The following is an 11,930-nucleotide window of genomic DNA, read 5'->3' as shown; positions in this document are numbered from 1 at the left end:
AGTACAAATAAACGACAATTACCTACCTGCAAGGTCTAACACGAGCACCATTCACACGGTTTCTCGGTCTATAAATATAACAAGGGTGTTCCCAGAATTTCCTGCACTCTGAATCGCAATCGGCATGTCTGGACCTGTTTTCACGTGAATCAAAATCAAAAGAAACTTACGACAAAATATTTGTCATTGATCATACATTCTTCTAAAAGTGATTCACCTTTTGGGGGAAGTAATTTAGATGCAGTTTGGCCGCTCGGTCGTACGTTGCTGGATTTTCTGCCTGACGCACGATGGAATTCGAACTACCCGTGCAAAGGAAAAAGAAACCCAGGTAAGGAGGAAATAGCGGATAAAGTAGTAAACAGGTAAAGACTAAACATTATATATTTATGATGTTTGCATTAACAATTTCAAGGCTTTATTTTGAAATGGATTTCATTTATTTTATTAAAATTATTTGAAATTACTTAATTTAAATTTGACTCTATTTTAGTTTTAACAACGTTTGTTCATAGAGAGCAACTGAACACTTTTTTATGATCATTCAAAGAACACCAGTTATTGTTACTAAACCAATATGACGAGTTCATTGAATGTGAATTTTACTATTTTCCAATTGACTAATTCTGAGTGTTTTGTAGCTCGGACTTTAAGCCCGGGGGAGAGGTTCTGTTGGTTGTCCAGAGCTTGCTGACCAAATACCCCTCCCTTGTAGACATGAAGCGACGGATATTACCAAAGAGACCGAGTTACCATAAGGTAAATGTACGGGCGAATACATCACCTGTGTATTATCAGTTGTTGCACTACATTGTTGGTGTGCCTTGCTCCCCATCAACCGGATGAAAACGATAGTAGCTTTGCCAGTCCAGTATTTAGAGAATTCATTTAAATTATTGTAAATAAAAAGCTTGCAGATTCAGAGTACTATTACATTAATTTATTTAGTTATTTTAAAAAAGGAGGATGATGGAGTTAAACTAACGTACATTACTGCACAATTCATGGTCACGTGGCAACTCACATATTTATATGGTATGGATCAGATATAATTATCGTATGATAATTTTTTTTTCAATTTTACATACAAACGCCTTTTATTTTAATTTGTCACAATCAGTAATGTGGCGAAAATAAAAATACACATTTTAGTTCATGCCACGTGGTTCGAAATTTTATTACATGTTAAAAGATACGTTGTACAAAGACAAATCTAACTCCTTTAACCCTCCCCTGCGTCCAACGATATCCCCCATCCCACAATTCTAGTTAGCACTGAAGCCAGACCTTTTGAATAACAGTATAAATAATGATTGAAATCCATATCGAACACGCGTGTGACACCAGTGTGAACGACACAGTGCTTGACCTGACCTTTCTGTTACACAAAAACCTTTCGAATACAGCCTTGGCACTTGTTTGTGTCGAATTCTGTCCAATCAAATATCGGTGAGGCACACACAGGGTAATCATTGTATAAAACACAAAAGAATTGACCCGTCCAGTTTAGAACAGTCATGGAAGTGTAGTGAGGTATGAGATGAAAAAAAGAAAGCTGGAAGAATAAAAAATGAAACCTGCAGCCAGAAACAGGCGTAAAATAAACAGACAACTTAAAACCAAGGCTGCAAAGACAGAAAAGAAGCAGCAAGGTTTGTCTTGTTCTGAAGGCGAGAAAGAGGAGTTCGATGGAACGGAAGGGGAAGTGTCATCGTCTCTTGACAATGTAAGTGGCGACGATAACAACGAGCAGGTGGAACTCAACATTGGAACCGAGTCCTTTCTAGGATTCGAGGATATCTCGGTGTACAATGATAATGCAGCTGAAGACGCCAATTTCTCTATCGGAGAACTTCCAGATTTGGTAGGGCTCTGGGGAAATTGCAGTTCTTTTACATGTGTTGTTGGACGATATGATGCGAAGTGAAATTTACTTGCATTACTTTGGAATTGCAATACTTTTGTACAAATGAAATTCATTTGTAGAGAGATTCTCTCTCTCTCTCTCTCTCTCTCTCTCTCTCTCTCTCTCTCTCTCTCTCTCTCTCTCTCTCTCTCACACACACACACACACACACACACACAAAAACTGCAGGTAGGTAAAATAAAGAATAGTGGTATCAGGAACTATCTAGTGCCATTTACCAAAAAAGGGTTTTTTTCTATTTATTCTGTATGACAAAAACAGTACGACACAAATCTGACCAACTGACCAAAAAACATCGGCCATTGACCAAGTTGCATCTTGACGTGGTACGATGATCAAAAACGGGGTACGTATATATCAGAATAATATGTATGTTTTTCAGACCTCGGGCATGAATTCAATGTCCCTGGTGGTAGGGGAGGGGCCCCGAGCGATCGATCTACGAGACATGATCAGCAAACAGACGCTAGCCCACGAGATTCGGGTGTGTCGGATAGAGGAGGCGTTCGAGGCATGCAATGCGCAGTGCTACCTCCTGATCTGGGCGATGATTGACATGCCCGTGTCCCAGGAGATGCTGAGTCTCACCACATCCATCAGGTAAGAAAATGTCATATACGTTATTTTATATTTTGGTCGAAACTGTATATTCTATTAGGATGTAACTGTCTAGCTAATTTATTTCGTTTCATTGTCAGATATGCTAGCAGTTGTAATAGAAGCACAGTCATCATTGGTGTTTCTGAGGGATCTGCTGATGGTAAGTTTTGTGTATCAGTTTATAGAAGATAAAATGGTAATTCCAAGGCGGATTGCGGGGGGGGGGGGGGGGGGTGTTAAATATATGCGTTATGACTGCTCGGTACCGTTTATTCTTTGCAGTTGATTTACGTTTACATGGCGTTGACGAAATGATCTTTCAGCCATTGAATATCAGAGATATTAGAGATAAATACACGAAATGGACATCAGCTGTGTTGATTGCAGGTATCTTATGACACCCTACATATTCTTCAAAAATAGAAAAACACATCACACTTACTGATGGGTTTATGCACATATATTAATTTATTTTAAAAGAAGAGAAAAATACTCCCGAATTAGAAGTCCAAGAATTTTCAAACCCGGGTACCCCTTCTACCCCAGTGACCCCTGAGACACCATCAACGCCAGCTTCTGAGAGTGGGGACGGCTCAAGCGTGACGTATGTCGTTTCTGTTCACCTTTGATAAGTTCAAAGTAACTATGACGTCGATATTTTAACACAGTTGTAAATTTCAAGGAGAGAAACCGACGATGTTTGTTTCATGTATCCCGACAGCAGACGTCATTTTTTTTGCCAAGGAAATTATATTAACATTTTCATTGTTTTGCAGGATTTCTATGGATAGTGGAATTGAATCTCCTGCATTGTCCCAGTGTTTGGATAAGTGCCTCGTGCGTCTTCCTTCATTTTCTCAACTGAAAGCCATGGTGCCAAAGCTCAGAGATGGGAAGGTGCACAAGAGTAGCAGTGCAATTGATCATACGACGAAGGAAAAAGTTAGGAGGTACATGTATAGGAAAATGACAGTAAATAATTTTGAAATGAGTTTTGAGAAGTTTCATTAAAATGTTTACATTGTCATTGCCAGAGAAAGAATAAAAGATAGTTGTGACCAACTGAGGGTGCTATTGCCTTATGTTAGGGGTCGCAAAACAGATATGGCATCCATCTTGGAAATGTGTGTAGAGTATCTGAAACTGGTCAATGAAGCACTGCCTCAAGAATTTCAAAATCAGGTATTGAAATTAAATTATGCTTGGAATTTATTTGAAAATATCATGTAAGTATGATTGAAGCAATGGGGGGGGGGGGGGGGGGGGGGGGGTTGTTTGCATTATTTGCAATTAATATGAATTGAAATAAAGAAAAGAGAGAGTCATAGTAATTGTGAACAAATGTATTTCATATACGTTGTCCAAAACCATACCACTTTTATACTTTATAGACATGTTTATAGATGAACTGTATATGTTCTCTTGAAACCCATTCATGCAGTTATGTGTTTGTACTTGGGCTTGATTGAATGTATTCATGAAGCAATAATCACACATGTATAGATTGCCGAGTTGATGGCGAAAGGACCAGTCGCCGAAGGGAATAGTAAGAATGGGAAGAGGAATGAGAAAGGAGGAAAGCCTGTCAAGTTACCCCTGTCCCCTGGAGAATCCAACCTAGTGACATCATCCATGGAGTCTGAGTACGTTAATGTGACCTACTGAAGACTGGTGTACTGTGGAATCATTAGATTTCGTGGTGGCTCAATTTTCATTGAATTCGTGGGTACCTCTCATCCACGAATTAACATCCTCCACGAATTAATAAATTGGGGTAATAAAGTAATATTTCCTCTGTGGGATTAAGAGAATACACGAAATTACGTCCCCACGAACCTGTAAAATTTCAGCAATCCACGAAAATTGGACCCCACGAAAATTAATGATTCCACAGTATTATTTGCTCTTCCCAAGGTATACCATTATATTGCTTATACGTGTATGTTGTTTCCATTGTCTTACAGCCAAATACATGAAGAAACCTCGAAGGATTCTAAGCTGATTGACAAAATGAAGACTGGTTTCAAAAGAGGTAATAATAGAGAGGTTGAGATTTCAAACGTGTACGTGTACTAGGGGAATCACCTAAATTCTTCGCGTATTACATCATCAGTTTTTGTGACGACAAAGTTTCTTCACGTTTTCTAAACTTGTAGACTGTCGTCTACACGTAAGTACAAACTTGTAGCTTTTACAACAAATATAATCTAATTGATGGGTAAATATATTCTTGTAGTACATTACATTGATTTTTAAACTTCATTTGCATGCAAATTGATAAGAAATCCACCATTAATTTAGAGTTAATTAAGTAAATTCATGTCGAAATTTACGTACACGTTTATATCCTACAAGTTATGAAATCTCAACTGATGAATTACAAAAATGTGTACTTGTACGTGTAGTTATAACACACGTATGCGTACCAGTACACGTTTTAAATCTCAACCTCTCTAATAATGCTGAAATATTTCAATTCAACAGAGGACCCTTTTGGTAAGGGGAAATGGGGTTTTCTGTGATTTTCTTAAAAATTGTCTTCTAGCTGGATGAATTTTTATTCATGAACAATAATACCCAGTACTTGATCATTAAGGCTTTTAATAATTCAAGCCTTGGCTTATATTACAGCTTTTTCTTTAATTACTTTTTTTTTTTAATGAGTTGTTTTTGTGCAATTAAGTTTTCTTTTTTATGAGCTACTGTCAGACACCAAATACTCTTAAATTACCCACTAGTGAAGTATTCATGGCATACTGACATCTCTGGAGCAATTGATATTTTAACATCCTCATTGATATTGGGGATTTTGGGGTGGCCTGTTAAACTGAGGTGAATATTATTCATATGCATAAATATATGTGATGGCCACTAAATGGGTACACCCATATTTGTCAAACAGAGCAGTTTTAATGTAAGATGAGGCATGCAAGCCACGGTTTTGATGAAGAACATATTTTTCCCGGACAGATTTGGAAGAAGGGAATGGTAACCCTTACCAAGTGAAGCGTATCCGAATCCAGTCCGGGGCCGAGGACTACGGCCACATGCAGAAACCCCTGGCTGTCATGCCTCCATTTGAATCGCTCAAAGTTCCAAAGACAGAAAATGCTTTCCCTGGTATAGGTAGGTATTGAGGGGGTTTGATTGTCTAACATTATAATTGAACCAGTATGATATGTGTGTAATCGAATGTTAAATGTAAAAGGAAAAAGCTTTTGAAAATGTTCGGGGATGAAATTGTTAAAGATGCAAGAAGAAATTCAGTGCTCAAATTGCAATGTGGATTAATGATCTTGTATTAGTGTATTTGAGTACCTTTTAATTTCCTGCATCTTTCTTTACAACAGAACATACTGCCTATGCAGGGTACCCTTACCATCAGCTCTCCCCTCAGATGCTGTACAATGAGTATGACCAGGCTTGTCGCATGTACAGTGCTTATGAAGGATACCTGGCCCCACCCTTTTACACCTCCACCACCCCCAACAAACAGCAACCTGACCGTGAGGGAGTTTACATGGACAACCAGATGCTTTTCCATTTCTATGGCAATGGCGCATTGGCCAACAACTACAACATAGCAGGGGTCTCAGATTATGTTAATCCTAATGCAGTATTGCCCCTAGCATACAGTAAGATCAAAGTCGATGACCATGAGGAGCATTCTCCCCCTCTCTCTCAACCCTAACCTGGACAATACAGCATTGGACAAGTTGGTGCATCACAACTTGTAGCATATAGATGAAAAGGTGAAAAACTCATATCTATAGGCTTTGTTTCTGAAGCTTAAAGTTTTCAATATTTTGTTTTTTACAGATATTATCATGAAACTGGGTTTTTTGGTTTTTGGCATTACTGCATTTTGTTTTCTACTGTGAAGAACAATTATTATTGGCCAAAAGTCTTTGCCAAATGAATTCTTCCTTAATTGATATGACTTTGTCCTTACACGGGTACAATGAAGGTTTTACATGTTGTATGTTTGTTTTAATGTATGTTGTAGTGCAAAACTCCAGATTTATATTTAGTAATCTTGGTACTAGTGAGTTAGATTGTGGTTTGTTTTTGGTCAGCATATTTCATTTCCAAATCATACTCTAAGACAATGTTTTTTTGTGGGTATACAAGTAAAGAGAATATTGATTATGTGCTTTGTTCATGCATAGGCAATGCTTATGGACAAATCTAGTCGTGTTAGGGTTTTTAAGTATTGAGAATATATATTTTTTTTCAATGATTTAATGAAAACAGAAATAACATGTATCCTCTTATTTTATGATATATTGGACAATGGCTGAAATAAGATTTTATGAAACGATTTATGGCCTCCCAGATTGTTGAGATCTATGAATTGTTAATAGATTTGTGTACATTGTGTATATGCTCAGTATATACTATATATATCACAAATGTTTAACTGTTGACTTTTTTATATTTACTTGTTAAACTCCAATATCTAGGGACATCGTTTTGTTTAAGACTTTGTTACTGTATAAAATGTTCAGGAATAAAGTCTCTTAAACGTTGTTTTGGATTTGAGTACATGTAATAGGTGACCTCCAATAAAGGGTTTTTTTCAAAGTTTGCCAAGAGTTGTAACACTTTCCCCAGTGGTGTGCCCTGATCAGTATTATATTGGTGCATATTCTTATTTGGATACTCCATTATAACTTTTGGTATGATATTTTTTTTAAATTTCCATTACCTTGGGCACAGTAATAACCAAAAAAAAATGATCAATTCAAGACTTATTTTAGGTATGTATACAAGTAGTACATATTTCAATGAAAAAATTAACGACTTGATTAAGACCAAAAAAAGTGTGTACATGGTACATGAGTGGTCGTATGGGAGAACGTGACACCCCCGTCCTCTTTTCAGAAAATCTTGCGACCGCCTATGGTCGAACATATTATCAATACAAAAGTTATGCTAAATTTGAGTTTCAATTGTCTTGTAAAATGTGAACAGGTGTCACTACTGCTGATAATTAATTTCAAGCCTTTTTGTTGTTTGATAAACATCATGAACTTCAAAATGCTGCTTTTATGCAAACTACTACTTGCGTAGATCAACAAGGGGGTGCCATGGGGTGAGGTTCTGGACCTCCCCTCTGATAAAAAAATCATTAAATTCACAATGTCAAATTACCAAAAAAGGCCATGGGCCAACCTCCTCCTTGCAAACAAAATTATCTTTCGGACTGGCGCTTAGAAGAATTGCTAGATCCGCGCATATACTATTTAGATAAGATGGCGTTTCGTTCAGAAATCAATATGCAATATATAAACGTAAACAAAACAAGATATAGCAACCTGAATAATCCCTATACATTTTTACAAATGAGTCATTATAGAAACCTCTTCATTACCTTTACCTTTAAACTAAACACGCACAATTAGGAAATAAGTAAGCGGATTTTCAAAATCTTAACACTTCTCAATCGGCTTAAATCTTGTAAGCTTAAATTCGAACACACTCTTTTTCGTTGAATGATAGAAGAGAATGGTTGTTTCGTGTTATGTTATTATTTTCTTTGGATTGTAACATGAACATTGACAGGCACGGATAATTTCTCTTGGGACGATGAGCAAGTTTTTGAGTTCTTGGCAATTAATTAATTAGTTGTGCCGAGTGGAAAATGAATCGAGGAAATTCTGCTTAAAATGTCGGCCATGTCAGAAGCTTCTCTTCCTGTGAGCTGGAGGACAGATTCGGCTTCGGAAACATCCAGGTACTCCAGACGCTCTTCCAGAAATGGACAGGGTTCGACTTCCCAGAAATCAATGGTAATAAATACCAATGGCGACCGTAAAGTGTCTGAGATTTAACTAATTTTTAGGATCAGTATATTCGTGTGTACCTATAAATCAAGAAAGTACCAAAACAAGTATATTTGTAAATAATTATTATATGATATATAAAAGACATGAAAGTTCAAACAAGTCTCCATTTTGAAGAAAAACACCCTTTTACTTTTGTATTGATCAAAATAGTTACTTTTTATATAATATTTCATATTTACAGTATGTTATTATTTTAATACATTTTTGTTGATTTTGATGTACTGTCGATCCTGGTTTACAATAATCAGTTTTGTCTTTTATATTCTTTAGTGTTTTATTTCATACAAATCGTTATCAGTGATACTCTGGTAACATAAAATTAACCTTTTTGACCAAGAATGAAGTCAGGGTTTGAGACAAGCCTTATCACGACTAGCAGGTTTAGAATTAACCATAGTGTTAATGAGATTATCTGGACCCTGATTAGTGGGCCTAGTTATGCGCCCTTATAATGACCGGTCTGTGGAGTACTTAGTCAATCGACTGGGTTTAAGTGGCTTTCTGTTTCCTATGTAATACACTTCAACAGATGTTAAGGTTTCTTGTTTGGCCAGAAACATGCTAATGCCATTGTTTAGTGTTGCAAGTCTGTGTCAAATGCTGATTAAATGAAAATTTAATAATGCTACGAAAACGGAAGCTACAAAAGTATATAGGCCTCGTTTTTAATCAACTCACTCTAAAAAGTATAACGAGAGGCGCCAAACGCCATTTTAAAGAAAAGTCTAGACAAAGTACGAAAAGATACTAACATACATCAATGAATGTTTCAATAACTAGAGTTCCCACCTTAAAGTTTGATACCGGTGTGAAATATACTTGGAACCTTGTTTGTTTTGGTCCATTAACTCACCCGGATGCTGTATTTCACGGCTCTACATGTCAGATATATCAAGTGTAGCCTTCAGAACTATCGTTGTTTGCAAAATTAACAAGACATCTGTGAGTCAATGCTCACTAGTGATACCCCCTCTCTAATGTGAATATACAAAATAGCCAAATATACAAAAGTTGATTTTGAATTTTTTCAAAAATGAATCCCACCATATGGCATACCTAAACAAAGATTTTAAAATTTCAAGCATGTGGGTTTTATTGTTTCTGAGAGAAATGCGACATTGATTTATTACGGACAGACACACAGAAACGCAAGGGTGAAACAGTACATCCTCCTCTCCTTCTGGGTATAATTAAAAGTTACAATTATCACTCCAAAGAAAAATGTAATAGATCTGAAATGCTCGGGTTTTTTTTTATCACTACAATATCGAATTAAAAACTATTTTCCTTAAATTTTCGCATTGGACAAAAGCTCTCGAATAACACAGATCTATATGTCGTTCGCAAACGTGTAAACATGTACCTTTGAAATTTTCTGTATAATTTGTCCATTATATTTCAGAATGTTGCCTCTGCAAAACATTCCGGAATGCGACATCCATCTTGGCGGGAACCAAAACCTTTAAAGGCAGCATCCCGTCCTGCGACTGCGCAAGGTGACGTCAACGGACTTCCGCGAAGGAAACCAAATCTAATAAGGTCAAACACAACAATAGAATCTCGGAGAGACAGAGAAGATCAGGGAATAGTGAATCGACTAACTGCCCCAACGCTAGCAGCTAAAATGAAGACCATTGAGTTCAATAAGCGGACGGCCTTTGTTGATAACAATTATTATTCGTGGTCTAACATGGCGGTCTATAAAGACCACCAAAAGATGCTTTATAACGACGGCGGAGGGATTAAGCGGCGAGCCACAATCGGAAAACGGTAGTTGTTCCGCAAATAAAAAAAGGCCAATCGGGTGTGATCAATCAGCATGCAGTATCATTTCAGCTCATGTACATAGAATTGTCAAAACTAGGTCCAAATAAAACACAATGTTTTTAAATAAATGCATATGACTCTTGTGTTTCTGATTTTAAAAAATACGAAGGATAATGGACTTTTCTAGGAAAATTCCAGCTATATTGTACGTGTAATGAATGAACTGTTATAATAACCTCATTCATCAGTGTTTTATATCTTCAGTGAAAGATTTGCGTTAAGTACATTTTTGTTAACAGTGTAAAATAAGAACAGATTGCTACAGTTGAATTTTGAATCTTTCCATTGATATTGCCATAACTCAACTGGAAGTTTTTTGGCGAACGACCCCCAGATCATCACATAATATTGTGAAATTATTTATTACATGTACTACGAAAAATATACAAATTACTTCTCGAGAACGTTCTTAAATGCGCAATTTCATATCTTCATCTTGCTAGACCTTAGTTCATGGGTGTTATTATACCTGGCACTTTTATTAAGCAATTGCCGAATAATAACCCCACTTCAGTAGTGGAGTTTTCAATGTGCAATGTCAATATATCTTGTAATGCAATATTATGGATGCTGTCTGCAGTTTGAATACACTTGATCACTGTGTCAAGACGTCTTAATTCATTCTTTATTGACAGGAATAATTTATAATAATTTATACCAGGAAGATGTGGATTCCGATTATCTCCCTTGACATTAAGAATTTCTGCCTTAAATCTCAATGATTGATTGGATTTGAACATTTTTGTACAATTATGCAACTGGGATTAGGTGTAATCCGTCCACCTGTTGAATAATTTTAATACAATTACATATAATAGGAACACTGAAGTAGACAACAAATAGACGTCGATAAAATACACATGGCAGTTACAGATGTATGAACAAAATAATAGTATCACGAACCATGAGGATGTTGACTATTTAAATCAAAATGATTAACTTGGGGGCGCGGATAAAATATGTCGATAGTATAAGGAGCATGCACGGTTACAAACTTCCCAGAACAAAAATTAAATATTGAATCACATATTCAAAGCAGGATTAAGTTCACAATCTCAATCAAAATTTATCTAGCATATCAAAAACATTTGTAAGAAATACGATTTGTGTGACTTTGTTTTGAAATGAAGGAAATCCATAAATAAAGTAGAAAATAGGTAAACCAGTGACAATTCTTAGTATAATTTTAGTATAGTACAATATCATCGATCTATATCAGAGACTGTCGATTCAATTCACAGTGTTTTATTTTTAAAATATCGATATCAGAAATGTGTATGTATAGTGTAGAGAGATTTACCACTATATAGTTGTGTTTACACGGTACACACTTGGACAGACAAGTAGTTAATAATCTCATTCTAATTTATCTTTAGTCGCTAAAACTGTTTTCCCATTGCAATGCCATTTGCTTAAATCTCAATTTATGATAACAAAATAAATTCGCATTAAAAAGGTTTAGATAACGCATAAGATATGAATTTTGTTTTAGGTCGTATTTTCAAAAGTTACATATTTCTGTTGTAATCACCCTGGAACTAAGCCTTTGGTTTGTATACGATTCTGAGATAATGTGTAGAAATTCTGTTTGGTGAAACGCCTCTTTTTAGATATATACAATTCATGTATAAAACTCTTAAAACGCATTAGAAATAATAATTTATTCCGGAATAATCTACTTTGCATATGAAAACTTTACAAGCATATATCTTGAACGTTCGACCCCT

General features: G+C 36.1%; 1 protein-coding gene and 1 long non-coding RNA gene across 3 annotated transcripts; both read left to right on the top strand.

The window, feature by feature from the left end:
- Positions 1-62: 62 nt before the first annotated feature.
- On the top strand, positions 63-7,114 carry LOC105322259 (uncharacterized). Of its 2 annotated transcripts, XM_011420896.4 has the most exons (12): positions 63-331; positions 642-759; positions 2,310-2,527; positions 2,626-2,687; positions 2,810-2,914; positions 3,008-3,131; positions 3,304-3,477; positions 3,562-3,709; positions 4,031-4,170; positions 4,492-4,559; positions 5,498-5,653; positions 5,878-7,114. In XM_011420896.4, exons 1-12 carry the CDS (start codon positions 291-293, stop codon positions 6,216-6,218), a joined length of 1,695 nt encoding a protein of 564 aa, XP_011419198.3. In that variant the 5' UTR covers positions 63-290; the 3' UTR covers positions 6,219-7,114. The 2 variants fall into 2 exon arrangements, with proteins under 2 accessions (XP_011419198.3, XP_011419197.3); XM_011420895.4 differs by lacking the exons at positions 63-331; positions 642-759 and adding an exon at positions 1,314-1,864.
- A 500-nt stretch (positions 7,115-7,614) lies between these two features.
- Positions 7,615-10,287, top strand: LOC105322258 (hypothetical protein). The gene is made up of 2 exons (XR_010710836.1): positions 7,615-8,319; positions 9,779-10,287. It is a non-coding gene; the product is annotated as a hypothetical protein (long non-coding RNA).
- The last annotated feature ends 1,643 nt before the right edge of the window (positions 10,288-11,930 follow it).

This window comes from Magallana gigas, chromosome 2, assembly GCF_963853765.1.
Source record: "Magallana gigas chromosome 2, xbMagGiga1.1, whole genome shotgun sequence".
NCBI lineage: Eukaryota > Metazoa > Mollusca > Bivalvia > Ostreida > Ostreidae > Magallana > Magallana gigas.
This window is presented reverse-complemented; position numbering and strand designations above follow the sequence as displayed.

Coding starts and splice junctions, on each gene's coding strand:
- LOC105322259 (XM_011420895.4), top strand. CDS start 1,571: ATGAAACCTGCAGCCAGAAACAGGCGTAAAATAAACAGACAACTTAAA. Junction 3,710..4,030: donor CTCAAGAATTTCAAAATCAG/GTATTGAAATTA, acceptor ACACATGTATAG/ATTGCCGAGTTGATGGCGAA. Junction 4,560..5,497: donor GAAGACTGGTTTCAAAAGAG/GTAATAATAGAG, acceptor TTTCCCGGACAG/ATTTGGAAGAAGGGAATGGT.